The following is a 23,426-nucleotide window of genomic DNA, read 5'->3' on the forward strand; positions in this document are numbered from 1 at the left end:
CCCGGATCTCCCAACTCCCAGTCCAACACTTTAGCCACCACACCACACTGGCTCTGTATTGATACCGACAGGAATCTGTGGACTTTCCATTCACACACACACACACACGCCACCCCTGGAAGATGCACAGAGCCTGCAGTTTCCACTGGTTTCTAGTCCTTCGATTTATTTATTTTTGTTAGTGTGTTATTGGACCCATTCAGAAGACACCTTAAACCATGATGGTTAAGCCAGAAAGCCAGACCGTGTTCAGAAGACATCTTAAACCATGGCTTTACTACGGTGAATAAGTTTTTTTCCTTTATTCACCGTGGTTAAAGCCATGGTTTAAGGTGTCTTCTGAACACAGCCTGGCTTTCTGGCTTAACCACCGTGGTTAAAGCCAAGGTTTAAGGTGTCTTCTGAATGGGGCCATTGTGTTTTGGGGACCTTTACACGGCTGCTGGCTTTGACCCTGGTTTTTCCTTTTGGTTTTATTCTGTTTTCCACTTTCAAAGGCTTTCTAGGATGCCTGGCCGTGTTGAGTTTTAAATTTTGCGAACTGCCCAGAGAGCTTTGGTTATTGGGAGTTATAGAAATGTCACAAATAAATAAATCAATCAATAAATAACGTTCTCACCGGCGAATGGGTCGTTTTGCTGTACAGGAGGACAGACAAAAAGAACAACTTCTCTACACAAAGCACAATTAACTTGTGGGTCTCTCTTCTGCCCCATTGCGACAGAGTCCTTGCACGTGTGAGGAGAAATGTGTGAGGGGAACTGAACGGGGCTCATTACGAGATTTTGCAGTGTACCTAGTAGGGTTGTTTTTTTCCTTTTAGTTTAATTTATTAGATTTATAAACCACAGCTTCTGCCTACCAGGTAGCCTGTCGTTTGAGTCCTGGGAGGTCCGTTTGCATGCAAAGCACCGATAAGCAAATGAGTCAGAATTAAGCGAGTCCCACGACTACGGTGGTGCCTCGTGTGGCGCAGAGCAGTAAAGCAGCAGTTTCTGCAGCCAAAACTCTCCCCATGGCCTGAGTTCGATCCCAGCGGAAGCTGGTTTCAGGCAGCCGGCTCGGGTCGACTCAGCCTTCCATCCTCCCGAGGTCGGTAAAATGAGTACCCAGTTAGCTGGGGAAAGGTGATAACGGCCGGGGAAGGCAACGGCAAACCACCCCGCTATAAGGCCTGCCAAGAAAACATCAGCGAAAGCTGGCGTCCCTCCAAGAGTCAGCAGTGACTCAGTGCTTGCACGAGAGGTTCCTTTCCTTTCCTTCCACAACTACGGCTGACAGAGGGCCCCGAGTTCAAATCATACATGCTGTTAAAACCACCCTCACGTTTGGTCCTCAAAGGGGCCAATACCCCAGGCTGTTACCTCTAACCGGAGATGTGGACTAAGGTGTCATCAATATGCAGATGATACCCAGCTTTACCTTTCCTTTTCATCAAAGCCAGGTGAGGCAGTGGCTGTTCTGAACCTGTGCCTGGGCCCAGTGATGGACTGGATGAGGGCTAACAAACTGAGACTCAATCCAGACAAGATGGAGGTGCTGTTAGCGGGTGGTTCATCTGTCCGGCGAGGTGATGTTTGCCCTGTCCTGGACGGGGTTGCACTCCCCCTAAAGGATCGAGTCCGTAGTTTGGGGGTGCTCTTGGATCCAGAACTGTCACTTGAGGCACAGGTGAACTCAGTGGTAAAGAGCACCTTTTATCAGCTGAGGTTGATATACCAACTGTGCCCTTATCTGGACAGAGATAGCCTAGCTACAGTGATCCATGCTCTGATAACCTCTCGTTTGGATTACTGCAATGCATTATATGTGGGGCTGCCTTTGAAAACGGTCCGGAAACTTCAACTGGTACAAAACAGGGCAGCACGGTTACTAACAGGGACTGGCCAACGAGACCACATCACGCCAGTCCTTTTCCAGCTTCATTGGCTGCCAGTCCAGGTCCGGGCCCGATTCAAAGTGCTGGTACTAACATTTAAAGCCCTAAACGGCTATCTGAAGGAACACCTCCTCCCGTATGTACCTGCCTGGACCCTACGGTCATCTTCAGGGGTCCTTCTCCGTGAGCCCCTGCCAAAGGAAGTGAGGCAGGTGGCTACCAGGAGGAGGGCCTTCTCTGCTGTGGCACCCCGGCTGTGGAATGAGCTCCCTAAGGAGGTTCGCTTGGCACCTACATTATATGCTTTTAGATGCCAGGTGAAGACCTTTTTATTCTCCCAGCATTTTAACAGTCTATAAATAAATTTTAACTTTGTGTTTTAAATTTGTAATTTTGCACTGCTGCTGTTTTTATCTGGTTGAGCTTTTATATTGTATTTTATATTATGGTTTTATACTGTTTGTTTTATATTTTGAATGTTTTTAATTTTTGTGAACCGCCCAGGGAGCTCCGGCTATTGGGCGGTATAGAAATGAAATGAAATAAATAAATAAATAAATAACAGGAACAAGAACCTGTGACCTGCTAGCCCCAGATAGTGTAGGGGAAAGCAGGACGGCTCTGGGCAAGAGCCAATGACAGGGGTGCTGAACCTCTTTTGGCCCGAGGGCCGATTTCAACTTCAGGGAAGCTCCAGTGGGCCGCATGCTCTGGGTGGGCGGGGCCAGAGGCAAAAGGGGCGGACCAAAAGGACCAGCATATCTCAGCTTAAAGCTGTTTCTGCCAGTAACTGAGCCTTAGAAGCGGCGTTTTGACCTTCACACATGGGGAGGAAAGCTACACCAAAGCCATACTAGGTAGTTGAGGGGAAGGGGGTGAGGCTAGAAGAAAGGGCGTGGCCTCCTGGGGAGCTCTGGAGGGCTGGATTGGAACGCCGGGCCATGAGTATCTACGTCACCGCTTATGACGTAGTGCTGGTATTGACATTCAAAGCCCTAAACAGTTTGGGGCCAGATTATTTGAAGGAACGCCTCCTCCCATATGTACCTGCCCGGACCTTGAGATCATCTACAGGGGCCCTTCTCCGTGAGCCCCTGCCAAAGGAAGTGAGGCAGGTGGCTACTAGGAGGAGGGCCTTCTCTGCTGTGGCACCCCGGCTGTGGAACGAGCTCCCCAGAGAGGTCCGCCTGGCGCCTACACTGTACTCCTTCCGTTGCCTGCTGAAGACCTTTTTATTCTCTCAGTATTTTAGCACTTAATTTTAACTTAAATTTAAATTTTACTGTTCTAACTCTGTATTTTAATCTTATATCAATTTTTGCTGCGTGGTTTTATCCTGGTTGTGCTTTTGATACTGTATTTTGTATTTGTGTTTTTAGACTGTTGGTTGTTTTATTGTGGTTTTAATTTTTGTGAACCGCCCAGAGAGCTTCGGCTATTGGGTGGTATAAAAATGTAATAAATAAATAAATAAATAAATATGAGAAGAATTGAGGCAGGCAGGGCGAAGGGCTGGGCTTTGCCACATACCTCCAGAGGAGGACAGAAGGCCTCAGCTGAGCACTTTGGAGCGGGTGAAGCGGTCTGGAATAACAGCTTCTGAAGCCGGCATGGACCTCCCCCCCCCCCGCCCTCCGCAGTCATTGTTCCAAGGTTCAGTTCAGAGATGGGTCACACAGGCTGTATGTGGGGGCCCCTGTCTGTTTTGGTACCACTTGCCATGTTGTTTGCTACTGCAGCGAAAAAAATCACAGCGATTTTTGCAAGGAAACAAGGCGTGTGGGGAATGCAAGCAGAACAGGCCTGCCGGAAACCTCCTGGAAGCATCACTGCCCTTCCCCCGGGCAGATTGTTTAGGGTGACCGTTTGGAAAGGAGGACCGGGCTCCTGTATCTTTAACAGGTGCATAGAAAAGTGAATTTCAGCAGGTGTCATTCGTACGCATGCAGCACCTGCTGAAGTTCCCTCTCCATCACAACAGTTCAAGCTGCAGGAGCCCTGCCCTATTTTGTATCTGGTCACTCAGGGCAGGGCTCCTGCAGCTTGAAGTGTTGTGAGGAAAAGGGAATTTCACCAGGTGCTGCGTGCATAACAATGACACCTGCGGAAATTCTCTGCTCCATACAACTGTTAAAGATGCAAGAGCCCGGTCCTCCTTTCCATGTGGTCACCCTAACCTTGTTCCTCTGCTAAATCGGTGTGATTTTTTGCCAACGCCAACTTTTCTGGGGCAAATGTTTAAGGAAAATTTAGTATTTGAATTACTTTTAAAAAATATGTTTGTCAACGCTCCCTAGTCCTGGCAGAGACAAGAAGCCAAGCGGTCCTACCTCTTCTGGAATCTTCCGTTGTGGTTTCAGGCTGAGGAATGGGCCGTGACGGATCTCCTTGTTGGGAAAGAAAAGAGAGAATGGGAGAGATTTGGAGAGAAATAAAGCAGGAATTGGCTGGCCATCACAAGCTTAGATGCTAGGGCATCATTTCCTTGGGGTTTTTTTGGCCACAATTTAAAATGCTGGTTACCACTAAATGTAGATATTTATTTATTCAGTACTTTTATATCCTGCTCTTCAAAGATATATCCTCTCAAAGCGGCTTGCAGCCTATAAAGGCATTGGTCACAAGCCAATCTAAACAACAAAAAAGCACCCTCGAAGTTGAGGAAGTTGTCAAGAGCACAACACACGTATTCACATATTCAAATGAAATAAATAAATAAATAATAATTATTATTATTCACTACATACTCAGAGAAGACCAGTTTGAAAAAATATAGTTTGAAAACTTTCTTAACCACTGAGGGAGTTTATTATATTCAGTGGTATACAAGTGTCACTAAATAAATAAAGAATTAAATGGAATCATAGAATAGTCGAGTTGGAAAGGGCCTATAAGGCCATGGAGTCCAACCCCCTGCTCGATGCAGGAATCCACCCTAAAGCATCCCTGACAGGTGGTTGTCCAGCTGCCTCTTGAAGGCCTCTAGTGTGGGAGAGCCCACAACCTTCCTAGGGAACTGGTTCCATTGTCGTACTGCTCTAACAGTCAGGAAGTTTTTCCTGATGTCCAGCTGGAATCTGGCTGTTTAAATAAATAAACAGCTGGGATTGTTCTACTTGGAAAAAAGGAGGCTGAGGGGAGACCTGATAGAGGTGTATAAAATCATGCATGGTGTGGAGAATGTGGACAGGGAGACATTTTTCTCCCTCTCCCATAATATTATAACTTCAGCGGAGTCATCCCTTGAAGCTGATTGGTGGGAGATTCAGGAAAGAGAAAAGGACTTCTTCACACAGGGCATAGTTAAACTATGGAACTCGCTACCACAAGATGTGGTGACGGCCACCAATTTGGATGGCTTTAAAAGAGGGTTGGACAAATTCATGGAGGAGCAGCTATCGAAGGCCACTCATCCTGATGGCTGTGTGCTTCCTCCAGTATCAGAAGCAATATGCCTACATACATCAGGGTGCTGTTACACCTATGTCCCGCTTGTGGGGCAGCTGGTTGTCCACTGCGTGAACTGAACGCTGGCCCCGATGAACCCTCGGTCTGAACCAGCCGGGCTGTTCTGACGTTCTTATGTCCCAATGAGACATGATTTTGAGGCACCCAGGAGGACTTCTGTTGATGATCTCTAATAGGGCTGTGCTCCGCTTCTCCTCGGGCCGGAGAAGCAGAAGCGGATCGGGGTGCTTCGCCTCCCCTTAAGGTGGAGGTGAAGAGGATTGGGGGAGCAGCAGCGCATCACGGAGCGTCTCGAGGTGAAGGCGGATCCTTCGCCTCGATCTGGAGCTACGCAAAAAAGGTAAGGGGGGTTTACTTGGCCCTGCCGCTGCCACCGCCGCACGTGTGGCAATGGCGGCAGAGCCAGGTAAGGGGGCAAGGGGGAGGGTTTTTTAACCTGCATCCATCCACGGTCCCACGGCTGCTTCAACTGAGCCCGAGGACTCAAACAGGAAGACCAGGCCACGGGACCGCGGACGGACACAGGTAAGGGGGAGGAGGGGGGGGTTACCTGGCCCTGCCGCCCCTCGCCACCCATGCGGCGACAGCAGCAGAGCCAGGTAAGGGGGCAAGGGCGAGGGGGGTCTTACCTGCGTCTGTTGCGGCCCATCTCAGGTTTCACTAGAGCCTGCAGCTCAACCCGGAAGTGTAGGCCGCAAGCGGGGCCTACAGTTCCTGGTTGAGGCGCGGGCTTTAGTGAAGCTGGCGGCGGGCCGGGCCGGACGCAGGTAAGGGGGAGGAGGGAGGGAGGCCTTACCTGGCGCTGCCCCCCGCCGCTGCGGAGCTCCGATTCGGAGCCGGAGCTCCGCAGCGGACCCTAGGCGGATCAAGGCGGAGTGGAGCGAGCCCGATTCGCAATGTGCGAATCTGGAAGAGAAGAGGATCCGGGGTGGGGTGAGGGGTCCGTGCACAGCCCTAATCTCTAATGGTCAAGCAGGTTCACAGTGGAGAAGGCCATCATGGGATGACCGAGAGTTACACCATACAGAGAAGGGACTTACTAATACAGCTTAGCTGTGCCTTGGTCCATCGAAACTCTTTTGTGTTTTCATCTTGCTTGCATACGATGAGACTGGACGTTCCCGCTTTCCTCTTGTAATTCTTGGCACATGAGTATCTCAGTTTGGTGCTGGTGCTTCCTTCCATGATTTCTGCATTTTCTATCGGGTTGGGCACACCGCACTTACCTAACATGATACGAAGAGACAAATTAGCTCACACCAACTACACGGATCTTAAACCTTTGACATCCTCTGGACTTTTGCAACAGGGAGACTTCCCAAGTACGTTTCCTTTTCACCGCTATTTTCTCTTTATTTATTTATCTGCAGTGTTTTTTTAAGAAGTACAAAGATTTTATATACTTTGAGTGCACGTATCCAGAATAAACAAATAAGTGTTCAAATATATTACTTTACACAAAAATCTGTGCCTGTGTGTGTCGGCACCGTCTAGATATGCTTCTGTGATGTCTTCATCATCATCTCTGAATATGTATTTTCAAATGTTCTTCTCAATCCTGTATTTTTTTCTCAGATCTATTACTGCACATCATATACTGGGGGCACCTGGGATATATATAATAAAGGTTGGCCAGACGGTGGGAGACAGAATGTTGCATCAGATGGACCTTTAGGTAGGGTGACCCTATGGAAAGGAGGACAGGGCTCCTGTATCTTTAACAGTTGCATAGAAAAGGGAATTTCAGCAGGTGTCATTTTTATGCATGCAGTATTAGGGTGACCATATGAAAAGGAGGACAGGGCTCCTGTACCTTTAACAGTTGCATAGAAAAGGGAATTTCAGCAGGTGTCATTTGTATGCATGTCTCACCTGGTGAAATTTCCTCTTCATCATAACAGTTAAAGCTGCAGAAGCTATACTGCAGCTATACTGTGATCAGATTTAAAAGAGGACAGGGCACCTGCAGCTTTAACTGTTGTGATGAAGAGGAAATTTCACCAGGTTCTCTCTATATACAAATGACCCCTGCTGAAATTCCCTTTTCAATACAACTGTTAAAGATACAGGAGCCCTGTCCTCCTTTTCATAGCGTCACCCTATGCAGTATAGCTGTATCTTTAACAGGTACAGGAATTTCAGCAGGTGTCATTTTTATGCATGCAGCACCTGGTGACGTTCCCTCTCCATCACAACAGTTAAAGCTGCAGGAGCCCTGCCTAGCGTGAACAGCTGCAAAAGAGGGCAGGGCTCTTTTGGGGTGAATGACTTGGAGGAGGAGCTTATTTTGAGGGAACCTGAGGCAGATTGGGGGAATCCTGGGCCCTCAGGGAAGACAACATCTGGATCTTTCCCTCCAGATGTGGAAAGCTCCTTCTCTGATTCAGGGGCAGAAACCAAGCTATGAGTGGAGCTTTAGGTGGCTGACAGGTGAAGAAATCCCTACCTGGGGAATAAAGACTCCTTGTGAGTAAAGCGTTACTCAAACGTAAGTTTCTCTTCATGAGTAAGACCTTTCTTTAGGTGACTGAGTTTGTTTGTTTTTAACAGACCCCAGAATAGCTGACTTAAAAGGATATAGTTGTTTTTATGTTTTTGATGGTTTAAAATTTTGTGTATTTGTTTTTAATGTTTACTGTTTTTAACTTTTCTAAACTTCCCAGAGAGCTTTGGCTATGGGCAGGGTGACCATATGAAAAGGAGGACAGGGCTCCTGTATCTTTAACAGTTGCATAGAAAAGGGAATTTCAGCAGGTGTCATTTGTAGATATGGAGAACCTGGTGAAATTCCCTCTTCATCACCACAGTTAAAGCTGCAGGAGCTATACTGCAGCTATACTGTGATCAGATTTAAAAGAGGGCAAGGCACCTGCAGCTTTAACTGTTGTGATGAAGAAGGAATTTCACCAGGTTCTCTATATATACAAATGACACCTGCTGAAATTCCCTTTTCTATACAACTGTTAAAGATACAGGAGCCCTGTCCTCCTTTTCATATGGTAACCCTAGCTCTGGGGCAGTATATAAATGTAATAAATAAATAAATAAATAAAATAAATAAAATAAATAAATAAATGGCCAGCAGCAGCGCCTGGCTGGGGCTCTGAATATTAAGACTTAAAAGACTTCAATTCCCAGTAGAGAGTTATTTGGAACAATGTCTGTTCTCCAAAAAGTCTTGCATTTCCAGGACCCGGCACACTCGCCTCACGTTTCTCTTTCTGATGTTTGCTGGTTTTGTAACTCCTGAAGCACCACAGACATTTCCTTCTGGGAAAGAGATTCCCCCAAATATATTGCTCACATGAGTCTAGGGGTAACGTCATTGCTTAAAAATGAGCTTAACAGTCCCTGAGCGTATAACATCATTCACATCTGCAAATAGTACTTCATTTTCTTCTTTCTTATCCTGTTATATATATAATAAAGGGTGGCCAGACGGTGGGAGACAGAATGTTGCATCAGATGGACCTTTAGGTAGGGTGACCCTATGGAAAGGAGGACAGGGCTCCTGTATCTTTAGCAGGTACAGGAATTTCAGCAGGTGTCATTTTTATGCATGCAGTATTAGGGTGACCATATGAAAAGGAGGACAGGGCTCCTGTATCTTTAACAGTTGCATAGAAAAGGGAATTTCAGCAGGTGTCATTTGTACGCATGTCTCACCTAGTGAAATTTCCTCTTCATCATAACAGTTAAAGCTGCAGAAGCTATACTGCAGCTATACTGTGATCAGATTTAAAAGAGGACAGGGCACCTGCAGCTTTAACTGTTGGGATGAAGAGGAAATTTCACCAGGTTCTCTATATATACAAATGACACCTGCTGAAATTCCCTTTTCAATACAACTGTTAAAGATACAGGATCCAGTCTGTGTAAAGTCACAAACCGTGACTTCAAAATAGTTTATTAGCCAACGAGCAAACTATAGTATGTGTGTGTGTGAGTAACTGATAAAACCAGTAGTTTAGAAACAAAACAAGTAGGAGCACAATAAAGATTTAGCCAACAATCAATAGGGTGACCATATGGAAAGAAGGACTGGGAATCTCAGCAGATGCCATTTGCATGCATGCAGCACCTGGTGAAATTCCCTCTCCATCACAACAGTTAAAGCTGCAGGAGCCCTGCCTCCTTTTGTATCTGGTCAAGAGGACAGGGCTCCTGTGGCTTTAACTGTTGTGATGAAGAGGGAATTTCACCAGGTGCTGCGCGCATGCAAATGACACCTGCTGAGATTTCCTTTCCAATTCAACTGTTAAAGATACAGCAGCCCTGTCCTCCTTTTCATATGGTCACCCTAGTTTACTGCAATTTATATATAAAGTAAGTATTTGTAACGTTTTAATGATTGTTGCTGTTTAGGAGGTAAGTGCTGTTTGGACGTGGGATGGTAAGTGATTCATGCCGTTGGGAGGGGGAGCAAGTGTAATGAATGTGAAGTGAATGCTGATTGGCTGGTGGTTCAAAGGTTTGGATTGGCAGTTAGCAGTGAGAGGGAGGAGTTAGAAAAGAGAAATAGCTGGTGGGTTCGGAGAGAGAGAGGAGAAGAGTCTGGGTTTGCCTGTGAAAGGGGTCAGAACAGTGACCATAAGGAAAGGAGGACCGGGCTCCTGTATCTTTAACAGTTGTATTGAAAAGGGAATTTCAGCAGGTGTCATCTGTATGCATACAGCACCTGGTGAAGATCCCTCTTCATCACAACACTTCAAGCTGCAGGAGCCCTGCCCTCTTTTGTAACTGGTCACAGGAGCAGGGTTAATTTTGGGCATGTGCTTTGTTTGAAGTGCATTGATCAGCTATAGGTAGTTCATTGGCAGCCAAACGCTTGGCGATAGATGCCATCCCTGATAATGGCCATTGGAATGCCTTGGGATGGGTTCGATTCTGCACTCCGAAAACTTAAGAGCTCTGCTGGATCAGATCGAGGGTCCATTTAGTCCAACACTCTATTCACACAGTGGCCTACCAGCTGTCGACCAAGAACCCACAAACAGGACACAATGCAACAGCACCTTCCCACCCATGTTCCCCAGCAACTGGTGTCCACATGCTTACTGCATCTGTTCCTGGAGGTAGCACACAGCCATCAGGGCTAGTAGCCATTGATAGCCTTCTCCTCCAGGAATTTATCAGGCCCTCTTTTAAAGCCATCCAAATTGGTGGCCATCGCCACATCTTGTGGTAGTGAGTTCCATAGTTTAACTAAGCCCTGTGTGAAGAACTCCTTTTCTCTGTCCTGAATCTTCCACCCGTCAGCTTCATGGGGTGACCCCAGGTTCTAGTATTAAGGGAGAGGGACAAAAATGTCTCTGAACAACTCGGAATAAAAAGCAATCAATCCGTTGCTCGGTCCTCCTGTATGACCCCACCACAAGCTGGACAACCATCTGTCAGGGATGCTTCAGGGTGGATTCCTGCATTGAGCAGGGGGTTGGCCTCGATGGCCTTGTAGGCCCCTTCCAACTCTGCTATTCTATGATTCTATGATTCTATGAGATAGCTGTGGTGGGTCCCAGACAACAAAAATACAAGCAAAGTCTACAGAAGACACTTCCTTCATTAAGACCAACCAAAATGTCCCAAAATTGCAAGCACGTTCCCATATCCTCTTTAAGTTGGATGTTAAGCAAAAGGGGACTGTGGTGGAGAGCAAGCCTACGTGACATTAAGAGTCCACACAGCCTGCACTTACGAAATCCTTGAAGAGTTTTCATGGTTCAATTGGATTACTGAGATTTCCTCAATAATAATAAAAGCTGGGATCAAGGAGTTGTAATAATTTAATCATCCCTAGGATGGGATGTACCTTTTTCACAGCTGTCTCCTTCGCTGTAAGTTTTGGTTTCATTTTTCAAAAAACAACAACCCCCAAATGTAATCTGAAATCTTAATATAGGATTTCCTCTAAGAAAGAAAGAAAGAGAGAAAGAGAGAGAGAGAGACATGTTCCATTCTGGTTGGGCATCTCAGAAAAATGTTGGAATAAAGACAATAAAGATGCAAGAAAGGGCGCATCTTCTAAAATGATTGACAGGGCAGGATAAGAAGGACCCTTAAAGAAATTTATTGCAGTTGTGTGTGTTGAAGGACAGGGAGGACCATAGACAGATGTCTTGAGTGGAAAAGGTGACAGTTATGTAAGTGATTTGGCAGGAGTAAAACGTTTCGTTTTCATGAGAACTGGGGTGGGTGGAGAAGGTTCCCTTCCGTGAAATGAACTGGTTTTAAGAGAAAACGGAAGGAAAACCTTGTGCAACATTCACAGGGCAATCCTATGGAAGTTTAATTCGAAGGGAAGTGTTCATGAGATTGAAGAGGGGGTTATGAAAGGACACAGGCGTAGAATTCCAACTCAAGTGGAAAAGGCCAACCAGAGATGATACGAGGGCATCGCTATCCAGCTATACCAGTGGTTCCCAAACTTTTTCAGGTAACCACCCCCTTGGTTCCACGAACTCATGCCCAGTGCCCCCTGCCCTACACTATAAAAATCATTATTCAGAATAGCGGTTTTCAACGACCCACTAAGGAAGATAATAGCAATAAAATTCAAAACACTAACATTTAATGGAATACTTTATTCAAAATACAATTACATCTTTTCCCTCCCTCGGCAAGCCCGTGGCGGGTGCCTCCCATTCAAAGGGGCTGCGCTCCTCTGGATCCTGCTGGTCTGGGTGGCCTGGCTGAGCTGAGAATGAAAAAGGGGCCATACTGCATGCGGCCCCTTCAAATGGGAAGCACCCGCCACAGGCTTGCCGAGGGAGGGAGGGAAAAGACAGCAAACGCCTCTGTTTTGCAGCCAGCATGGCGGGGCACACCAAGCAGGGTATGTCTCTTCATTAGCACTTTGGTGCTTTTGAAACATTTCAATTCACCGTTAAAAGGACTCTTCTTAAACAGTATTAATACATGTGTGGATTCTTCCCCTACATGGCTTGGGACCAAACTACCTTCTCCCATAAAAATGTCCCTGGGTTTTAAGACCTTCTGGAGAGGCGCTTCTCGGAAAAGACCACCTTGAGCACCCCCTGCCGCCCCTTTGCCTGTTAGCGCCCCCCTGCCGCCTCCTTGCCTCTTAACGCCCCCCCCATGCAATCCCACTGCCCCCAGGGGGGTGGTACCGCCCACTTTGGGAACCACTGATCTATACTATTATCCGGGCAATGCACCACAAGAATCAGAAATATGCAAAAAGACAACTCACAAAACATATAAGTATGGCCTATTGTCAAGGAATTAAGCAACTGCAAACTGGATAAACTTTTAACCGATTTTTAGATAACAGCCTAGTAAACAAGCATTTTACAGTTGCAGTACAGTACTGAAATTACATTTTCTTAATATTCCTATTATTTCCTGTTTAGCTAACGCAAGCAGTGTTTTAAGATTAGGTTGGCGTGTTTCCCCTTTAAAATGCCTAAAAAGCAACAGTCCGTCTGGGCCTTCCATTAATTTATATTATTTATTTATTTACAATACTTATATACCGCTCCCTATTCAATATTTCGGAGCGGTGTACAAGATAAAATTAAATCAGAATAAAACACTTTAAAACAGATTTTAAAAGAAGCAAAGTGTACAGTGAACCGTGGCTGGTCATTAAGGAAAGTCTTCCTGGAATAATGATGTTTTCAGGAGGCGCCGAAAAGAATACAAAATTGACTCCAGAGGCAGGGAATTCCACAGGAGGGGCGCCACCACGCTGAAGGCTCTGCCCCTGGTGGACTCCAATCGGAGGATGGGTCTATGTGGAACCACCAGGAACATGCCCTCGGATGACCTCAGTGACCGGGCAGGGAGAAGGAGCTCTCTCAGGTATCCTGGTCCCAAGTTGTTTAGGGCTTTGCATACAAGTACAAGAGCCTTAAACCTGGCCCGGTAGTGAATAGGAGATACATGCTGGAGTTTCCTCTTTAAAATGCTTAGAAAGCAAAAGTCCATCTGGGCCTTCCATTAATGCCGCCACTGGCAGCGAGAGACCAAGAACCAAAAGAAACATAACTTTAAATGTGGGTCTAGTCACTACATCTTTTCATTTTTACTCTAGAGTAGGCCCAGGGCCTATTCTAAAATGCAATAAATAAATAAATAGCCTGGATTGGGACCATAGCGTGGAAAATAGAGGAGCTTTTAAGACCTGGATTGGGGGCCCTGTGCCTACACTGGAATAAAAATGAAAAGAAGGCATAACTGCTAGATGCACATTTAAAGGAAAGGGAGGTCAAGTGTCCTGTGACAGCCCTGCAGTGTAGTCCAGCGTTATCACGGGATTGGTCTTGGACAGGTGTCTGAGTCCACTGAGTCCCCGTAGAGCAGATTTGGGAAAGGGGGCCGGTTTGTTATCCTGCAGCAGAACCAGAGTGATTTACAGAGTTTTTATGTGCTTGAAAGAATATTGGATTATAATTAATAGGAGAACAGCCATGAATGTTCCTTTGTTCCTATAGCCCGAAACCAGTAATCTGCCTAGTTCCCAGCATAGGCAAATCAAGTCATCACAACTCTTCTTGTGTGGCATGTTTTATTTATTTATTTATTTATTAATTACATTTCTATACCAGCCAATAGCCGGAGCTCTCTGGGCGGTTCACAAAAACGTTGAGACGGGTACAAACTGCAGATGGTGTATCTTTAATGCCATGCCCTACATTTCCCTGCTTCCCCGCCCAGCGAAATCCCACCTTTAGGTTTAGTGTCCAACTATGGAGGCTTTTGCAACATGCTCATGGCTGTGCAATATTTCGGTTGGCCTTAATAAAGCTTGCGGCTTCTGGATTGATCGATGTAGCTCAGCGCGATGATCTCATGTTGCAAATAATGGGGTTAAAAGCAGGACTATTGAACCTCTTCTAGAATGGGTCGGACGGTAGGTGGGGACGATTGCACAGAAGTTAGAATTATTATTATTTATTTATTTATTTATATAGCACCAACAATGTACTTGGTGCTGTACAAAATATACAAATAAAACAGTGATACCCTGCCTAGTGGCTTAAAATCTAAAATCACACTAGGAAACACCAATAATTAATTAATGATAAATTAACGTGTTGTATTAAAGTTAAAAGAGGCTTATTGAATCAAAATGATTTTGAAGAGATGTGGAGATTATTTGTAGAGTTCGTCTTAATAAAGGGGAAGGGATGTACACCGTCACAAGAGTCATTACAATTTTGGAAAGTAGAATAATGGTCCCGGGGGTGGGGTGCACTTATTATTAATATCATTTACTGTTATTATTTTGTGTTTATGTGTAAGATTTATTTATTTATTATTTATTTAGAGTATTTTTATCCCGCACCTCAGCCTAAAAGGCTCCCAGAGTGGCTTACAATTGATCAGTAAAGAAAACAGTCCCTGCCCTCAGGCTTACATTCTAAAAAGAATGTAAGATTAATTTGATGTCTGTTATATAATGTTAAAATTTAAACTATATACACACACACCAAGCTATCACGGCCCACAGGCCTGAGATACAACACCCCTGAGTTATAGGAAGATTGTCTTTTGACAACCCTGCAGTGTAATCCACTGTTAGTATGAAGGGAGAGCGGAGACTGACCATGTCTTCTGGCAACCTTGTGATGTAGTCCACTGTTATTATTCTAAATTGCAGAGGTTTAGTGCTAAAACAGAGTGAAATAGGCCAGGCTGCTGAATGTATCTATTTGATTATTTTATTGATGGATTTTTGCTGAATTTCACACAACTTTGCTTTTTAAATGCTGCTAGCTGAGTCTTAGAGCTCCATCCGACGAGCGTTTTATTGCACGCTCGTTACTGGGCACTCACGGATTTTCACGGGTCCCTCCCACGACGTCGTCTGTCTCCCGCACGCCTCCCGTCCTTTCTAGCCTTCTTCGTGACACACAAAAACACCCTGGTAAGTCCGCTTTATTTCAAACACGGAAGTTGCCGCTATCCCCTGCTGTATGCAGGAGAAGCAGTGGGATCAAAAGGGCCCACCGAATGGGCCACGAGCACGGTGTTTACTCCCTCTTTCAAAAGAGGAAGTAATGAGGGACAAATGCGTGGGCAGAGAAGCGACGGTAAGCAAATGCGATTTCCCCCTGGTGTTCTTAGACTAAGAAACCAATTAAATATATTTAAATTAGTAAATGAAGTATGACAACTGGGTAATGTAGTACAGCGGTATTATCCCCTAGAAACCAAATGCACAGTTACAAGATGGGGGACACTTGGCTCAGCAATACTACAAACGAGAAAGATCTTGGAATTGTTGTAGATCACAAGCTGAATATGAGCCAACAGTGCGATATGGCTGCAAGAAAGGCAAATGCTATTTTGGGCTGCATTAATAGAAGTATAGCTTCCAAATCACGTGAGGTACTGGTTCCTCTCTATTCGGCCCTGGTTAGGCCTCATCTAGAGTATTGCGTCCAGTTCTGGGCTCCACAATTCAAGAAGGACGCAGACAAGCTGGAGCGTGTTCAGAAGAGGGCAACGAGGATGATCAGAGGTCTAGAAACAAAGCCCTATGAAGAGAGACTGAAAGAACTGGGCATGTTTAGCCTGGAGAAGAGAAGATTGAGGGGAGACATGATAGCACTCTTCAAATACTTAAAAGGTTGTCACACAGAGGAGGGCCAGGATCTCTTCTCGATTCTCCCAGAGTGCAGGACACGGAATAACGGGCTCAAGTTAAAGGAAGCCAGATTCCGGCTGGACATCAGGAAAAACTTCCTGACTGTTAGAGCAGTGCGACAGTGGAATCAGCTACCTAGGGAGGTTGTGGGCTCTCCCACACTAGAGGCATTCAAGAGGCAGCTGGACAACCATCTGTCAGGGATGCTTTAGGGTGGATTCCTGCATTGAGCAGGGGGTTGGACTCGATGGCCTTGTAGGCCCCTTCCAACTCTGCTATTCTATGATTCTATGATTCTATGATTCCATATTGGAGAAAGAGTGTTGAGGGAGGTTTACGACAGTCCTAAGACACTGTTAATAACTCCATATTACAGAGTCACCGTGGAGTCTGACCCTGACAGAGAGTGATGGACAACAACGTAGTCCAGTGTTCAATTATCCCAAGATTACAGATTGGGAGGGTGGCGGTGACTGAGGCTGAAACATAAGCAGTGTCATGCTGGATCAGACCGAGGGTCCATCTAGTCCAGCACTCTGTTCACACAGCGGCCAACCAGCTGTCCACCCACAAACAGGATATGGGTGCAACAGCACCCTCCCACCCATGTTCCCCAGCAACTGGTGCACACAGGTTTATTGCCTCTGCTACCAGAAGTAGCACATAGCCATCGGGAATAGTGGCCACTGATAGCCTTCTCCTTCAGGAAGTTATCCACCCCCCTTTTAACACCATCCAAATTAGTGGCCTTCACTACATCTTGGGGTAGTGAGTTCCATAGTTATGCACTGCGTGAAGAAGTCTTTCTTTTTCTCCATCCTGAATCTCCCCTCAATCAGCTTCATGAGATGACCCCACTGGGTTCTAGTATTATGAGAGAGGGAGAAAAATGTCTCCCTATCCAAATTCTACTTTTTCCCCAAGCTAAACTGTCCCAGTTGTTGTAGATGCTCAAGGCCCCCGATCATTTTAGTTGCCCTTTGCTGCGCATCAACAGCTACTATTTGTGATGGCTGTATGCTACTAGTACCACCAATATCAGAGGCAGTGGGCCTACTGTACACCACTTGGAGGGGGACATAGGAGGGAGTGTGCTGTTGTTCTCATGTCTTACTTGTGGGTTTCCTGCAGGCAGCTGGTTGGCCACTGTGAGAACAGAATGTTGGACTAGATGGACCCTTGGCCTGGTCTAGAATCACAGAATAGCAGAGTTGGAAGGGGCCTCCAAGGCCATCAAGTCCAACCCCCTGCTCAATGCAGGAATTCTCTTCTGAAGCCTAATCCACCATCTCTCCCCGCCTCTCTGTCTGCCAATGACTTTGCCTCTTTCTTCAATGCTAAAATCCAAACTATTCGCTCCGATCTAGCCAGCTCTACTCCACTTCCAGCTCCTGTCCCTCACCTGTCAGTTCCTCCTGCAACTCTCTCGGCGTTCCCTTCGGTCTCAGCTGATGAACTGTCTAAAATACTGCGCTCGTCGAAGCCTTCCACTTGTTCCCGTGATCCGATTCCCTCTCGCGTCTTTATTAATCTTATCCCCGCTATCCTCCCGTCCTTGCTTCACATCATTAATTCTTCTCTGTCCTCTGGTTCATTTCCTTCTGCTTTTAAACATGCTACAGTCTCTCCCATTCTCAAAAAACCCACTCTTGATCGACTATCCCTGTCTAACTACCGACCTGTCTCCCTCTTGCCCTTTGTCTCAAAGATCCTGGAACGTCTGGTCTACTCTCGTTGTCTTGACTTTCTAATAACTCTGCTCTGGATCCCTTTCAATCTGGATTCCGTCCTTTGCATTCCACTGAAACAGCCCTTACCAAGATCACCAACGATCTTCTTACTGCCAAGTCTAAAGGCCATTATTCCGTTCTTATTCTCCTTGATCTAACCGCAGCCTTTGACACGGTTGATCACGATCTTCTCTTAGATTCCCTCCATGACCTTGGACTCTGTGGCTCTGTCTATAACTGGTTCACCTCCTATCTAGAGGGTCGCTCTTTCAGCGTGTCGGCTAACGGCAGCTCGTCCTCCTCTTTTCCCCTTTCAGTTGGGGTTCCGCAAGGCTCGGTGCTTGGCCCGTTGTTGTTCTCTCTATACATGCTGCCCTTGGGTAAGCTTATTCAATCTCACGGCCTCCAATATCACCTGTATGCCGACGATACACAATTATATCTCTCATCTCCGGAACTTTCTCCTGATGTTCACGATCGTATCTCGGCATGTCTCTCAGATATCTCAGCCTGGCTGCTTCATCATCGTTTGAAACTTAATATGGCAAAAACTGAACTGCTTGTTTTTCCTCCTAAACCTTCTCCTCACCTCTCATTCTCTCTTACTGTCAACGATGTCACGCTTACTCCGGTCAAGGAAGCTCGTAGTCTTGGCTTTATATTTGACTCCTCGCTCTCCTTTACTCCTCACATCGAGGCAGTAGCTAAATCCTGTCGTTTCTTCCTGTATAATATTGCCAGGATTCGACCATTTTTGTCTGTCTCTTCTGCCAAGACTCTCGTTCACGCACTGGTTATCTCTCGGTTGGACTACTGCAACCTTCTTCTCTCTGGCCTTCCTTCGTCTCACATCAGTCCGCTGGTCTCTGTCCACCACTCTGCCGCTAAGATCATCTTCTTGGCCCGCCGCTCTGACCAGGTCACTCCACTTCTGAAATCTCTTCATTGGCTTCCAATTCACTCCAGAATCCAATATAAACTTCTCCTGCTGACCTTCAAAGCTCTTCACGGTCTAGCTCCTGCCTATCTCTCCTCTCTCATCTCACACTATCGCCCCGCTCGTGCTCTCCGCTCCTCTGATGCCATGTTTCTCACCTGCCCAAGGGTCTCTACTTCCCTTACTCGGCTCCGTCCTTTTTCTTCTGCTGCCCCTTACGCCTGGAACGCTCTTCCAGATCACTTGAGAACTACAAACTCAATCACTGCTTTTAAAACTCAGCTAAAAACTTTTCTTTTCCCTATAGCCTTCAAATATTGAGTTTGTTCCGACTCTATACTGTTAGCTTCACCCTACCCGGTGCATGTTTACACTTCCCTGTGCCTGTTTGCATTCTCCTTCCCTCTTTATTGTTTACTACAACTTATTAGATTGTAAGCCTATGCGGCAGGGTCTTGCTATTTACTGTGTTATCTGTACAGCACCATGTACATTGATGGTGCTATATAAATAATTAATAATAATAATAATAATAATAGGAATCCACCCTAAAGCATCCCTGACAGATGGTTGTCCAGCTGCCTCTTGAAGGCCTCTAGTGTGGGAGAGCCCACCACCTCCCTAGGTAACTGATTCCATTGTCGTACTGCTCTAACAGTCAGGAAGTTTTTCCTGACGTCCAGCTGGAATCTGGCTTCCTTTAACTTGAGCCTGTTATTCCATGTCCTGCACTCTGGGAGGATCGAGAAGAGATCCTGGTCCTCCTCTCTGTGTGACAACCTTTTAAGTATTTGAAGAGCGCTCTCATGTCTCCCCTCAATCTTCTCTTCTCGAGGCTAAACATGCACAGTTCTTTTAATCTCTCTTCATAGGGCTTTGACTCAGCATGACTCTTCTTACATTCATGACAACCCTGCAATGCAGTCCACTATTAATATGCAAACTGCCTTGGATGCACTGCTAAAGGACAGTATACAGATATTTAAATAATTAAGTCCCCATAACTCAGACAGATTGGGGGAAGAGAGAGGAGTAAGGCAGGTTAAGACTTCCCTCTTTGCCCAGGCATATGGCGGCACATCTTAATCACCCACGTTTTGTTTTTTAAACGGTTTTTAATGCTTTATGTGCGCATGTTCTGTGTTTTAAATTTTTTAATTTTGTATACTTGTTTTTATCTCAATTTTAGAATTTCTGTAAACCGCCCAGGGAGCTCTGGCTATGGGGGGGGGGGTAATATAAGTGTAACAAATAAATAAATAAATAAATAAATTCGAGAGGGCGAACAATGTCCCCTGCCACACTCCCCCATCCATCACCGCCATTCCATGCTTTACAACTGCTTCTACATTCCAGATACGTTAGAACCACAAGGCAGGCCGTTTGCCGAGCCAGAACAACCACAAAAAGAGCCCTCTGAACATGTGCAGATTTTTCATTTGACTTATTCCGATGCATGTCTAGAGACAGAAATAAACCCTACATTCCGATGCATGTCTAGAGACAGAAATAAACCCTACATTGGGGGTGGGGTGGGGTGGGGATGCTGGGAGTGGTAGGATTTGGGGGTTGGTGTCTTAACTTGCACAGGATCGCTGAAATCCTAATGACACCACGACTGCTGGAGAAAAATGGAGTTTGCTTTTGCTGCCCTGGTCACCTACTGCTCTAGTACATTTGCCCCCCCCCCTCCCTCCCGCTGCAGGCCCCACGGACTTCGGCCTCCTTCCCGGAGAAGCAGCAAGGCGCGCTATGAGCGAGGGGGCGCTTCCCGACAGCCCTGCAGTGTAGCACCGCGGCTTCGTGAGCGCGCAAAAGCGCGACTTGGGTGGGCTGGGCTCCAAGCCAACGTTTCGGATCGGGGGCTTCCAGATCGCAAACGAGCCCGGGGACCAGAGGGCAATCGGGGGCGTGCGTGTGCGTGTGCGTGTGCGTGCGCGCGCCTCTCCCGCGGGCTGCGGCTAGCCTGGCACGCCACCCCGCCCGCCCGCCCGCAAAGCGAAGCGAAGGAGCCGGAGCCACCCTGGAGGGACCTACCGTTCTGGAACGCCGATGGGGCTGCAGCGCCGAGCACCGCGCTCAGCAGCAGCAGCAGCAGCAGCAGCGGCAGCGGACGGGCCATGAGACCGAGTGGGCGGCGCGCCACGGTGGACCCGCGGCGCCTCTAAGCCCCGGGCAGCAGCCGCGGCGGACGCGCCGAGTAGCGCCGGGACTCCGGGCACGGCCCAGCCATCGACACGGCGGGAGCCGAGGCGGTTTCGCTTTCACTTTTCGCCGCCGGAATGGCCACCCGAGGAAGGAGGGGAAAGAGAGCGGGGATGGATGGAAGTGCCCGGTGGGTCGGGGCCAGGGCTTGGGCGCTTCCTCCGGGGGGGGGGGGCACTTCAAACTGCCCCACCCCACGCCTCCCCCGGGATTTGGCTCTGTCCGTCCTGGAAGCAACAGTGTTCCTGAGCATGGGCAGAGCGCCCGGCAGGGAATTCTTCCGCGTCGGCCTCCTTAATTGGGAAATGGGCAGGAGGCTCGGCAACGTTGCGTTGATATTGGCCGGACGCGCCAGATTTTTGCGCCCAAATTAATTGATGATTAACCACCATCCTCTGGCTTTTTTTTTTTTAAAAAAAACCCTTATTATTGCTAAGTATAAAGATTATACTTCTACTCAGGTGTGCATATGCGCAGGGCCGGTGCCAGACTATTTTGCACCCTAGGCAAGGTGAGCTACTATCTCACACACACACACCCAAAAAACGTCAACTTTGATTTTTAAGAACTTATGTTTCCTGGAAAAAATAAGAAGCACAGAACTTGAAACTGCTAAATTTATTTTAAAGTGCAAGAAATACGTCATGCCAATTATAGCAAACAAATTGGAAAGGAACGGCTACGGGTCTAAAATGCATTATTTATTAGGAATATCACCTCCAAATCACCCCCCCAACTCACACGCTCGCGCGCACACACACACTCAGCATCACTCACTCCAAACAAACACAGCATTCACTCAAAGACCCCCTGCACCCCATTCACCCATACACTCTCTCTCTTTCTCTCTTCCGGGAACGTTCCGGAAGTCCGAACATGGAGCCACCCCACCCCAGCATCCCTGGCTTCGCTTCGGCTGGGCGGGCGCCTGCCCAGGCCCAGCTGAATCCTCAGGCCGGGCCGTCTCACAGCCAACGCGCATGAGTGCTGCTCTGCGCTCGGCGCCCCTCTTAGCTTGGTGTTCTAGGCAGCCACCTGAGTGGCCTCTATGGTAGCACTGGCCCTGTTGGGCGCATGTGCCTGGCAGAGCGTTTCCTCCGGGGGCACTTTAAACTGCCCCACCCCACGCCTCCCCCGGGATTTGGCTCTGTCCATCCTGGAAGCAACAGTGTTCCTGAGCATGGGCAGAGCGCCCGGCAGGGAATTCTTCCGCGTCGGCCTCCTTAATTGGGAAATGGGCAGGAGGCTCGGCAACGTTGCGTTAATATTGGCCAGACGCGCCAAATTTTTGCACCCAAATTAATTGGTGATTAACCACCATCCTCTGCCTTTAAAAAAAAAACAAACTTCTTATTGCTAAGTATAAAGATTATACTTCTACTCAGAAACAGGTTTGGGGAGGTGTGCATATGCACAGGGCCGGTGCCAGACTATTTTGCGCCCTAGGCAGGTCAGCTGCTTTCACCCCCACCCCCACCCCAGCGTACCTGGGCGCGGGGCGCCATCTCGCCTGCCCAGCCGAAGCGAAGCCAGGACCCTGGGGTGGGGTGGGGGTGGCTTCGGAACGGCGCACCCGGCCGGAAGCCGCTCTTGGAGAGCAACTTCCAGGAGCACCTTTCCGAAGCCGTCCCCCCCGCCCCCCCACCTCAGCGTTCTGGCTTTGCTTTGGCGCCCACCCAGCCAAAGCGAAGCCAAGACGCTGGAGTGGGGCGTGGCGGGCATGGCTTCGCTTCGGCTGGGTGGACACTGGGGCGGGGCTTTGGAACAGTGCGCCCGGAAGCCACCCTCTTAGAGCCGCTGTGGGAGAGTGGCTTCCGGATGCAGCGTTCGGCGCCCCCCTTACCTTGGCGCTCTAGGCGGCCGCCTGAGTGGCCTCTATAGTAGCACTGGCCCTGCGTATGCGTGTGCATTTGGTACCTTATTCTCTACCATTTTACCCCACAATCAGAGCACCACACAAATAGACACCACAGTCCTATGCTTGTTTAGGAAAGGAAAGGAACCTCTCGTGCAAGCACTTGAGTCATTGCTGACTCCTAGAGAGACGCCTGCTTTCGCTGACGTTTTCTTGGCAGACTTTATAGCGGGGTGGTTTGCTGTTGCCTTCCCCAGTCATGGCTACCTTTCCCCCAGGTAGCTGGGTACTCATTTTACCAACCTCGGGAGGATGGAAGGCTGAGTCGACCTGAGCCGGCTGCCGGAGAACCAGCTTCCACTGGGATCGAACTCAGGCCGTGGGGAGAATTTCGGCTGCAGTTTACACAGAAAAAAAAAGTCCTACAATTCCCAGCATTAAGTTCTATTCAAGTTAAATTTCACCTACTAGGGAGAACTGTATGTATATATATATTTAATATTCACTGTTTTTAACTTCTGTAAACCACCCAGAGAGCTTCAGCTATGGGGCGGTATATAAATGTAATAAATAATAATAATAATAATAATAATAACAACAACAACAACAACAACAACAACAACAACAACTGGATGTTCACCCTATTAACCTCACTCTCCTTTATTCATTCATTCATTAGCCATAACATACAAAAGGTGGTAGCTGTATGAAGGGACATTATAAAACACGTTGTTTTAACA

The 23,426-nt window shown here is 47.4% G+C and overlaps 1 protein-coding gene across 1 annotated transcript in view; it reads right to left on the minus strand.

Annotated features, from left to right (window-relative positions):
- IL15RA (interleukin 15 receptor subunit alpha) overlaps positions 1-20,698 on the minus strand; it is a 45,288-nt gene extending 24,590 nt beyond the window's left edge. The window contains exons 1-3 of the mRNA XM_063134633.1: positions 20,664-20,698; positions 6,388-6,573; positions 4,210-4,266 (exon numbers count right to left, since the gene is read on the minus strand). Of these exons, the coding sequence (XP_062990703.1) occupies positions 4,210-4,266; positions 6,388-6,532 (202 nt within the window). The 5' untranslated portion in view covers positions 6,533-6,573; positions 20,664-20,698. The remainder of the gene's footprint in view (positions 1-4,209; positions 4,267-6,387; positions 6,574-20,663) is intronic.
- Between the last annotated feature and the right edge of the window lie 2,728 nt (positions 20,699-23,426).

The sequence above is a fragment of the Elgaria multicarinata genome, chromosome 9 (genome assembly GCF_023053635.1).
Source record: "Elgaria multicarinata webbii isolate HBS135686 ecotype San Diego chromosome 9, rElgMul1.1.pri, whole genome shotgun sequence".
NCBI lineage: Eukaryota > Metazoa > Chordata > Lepidosauria > Squamata > Anguidae > Elgaria > Elgaria multicarinata.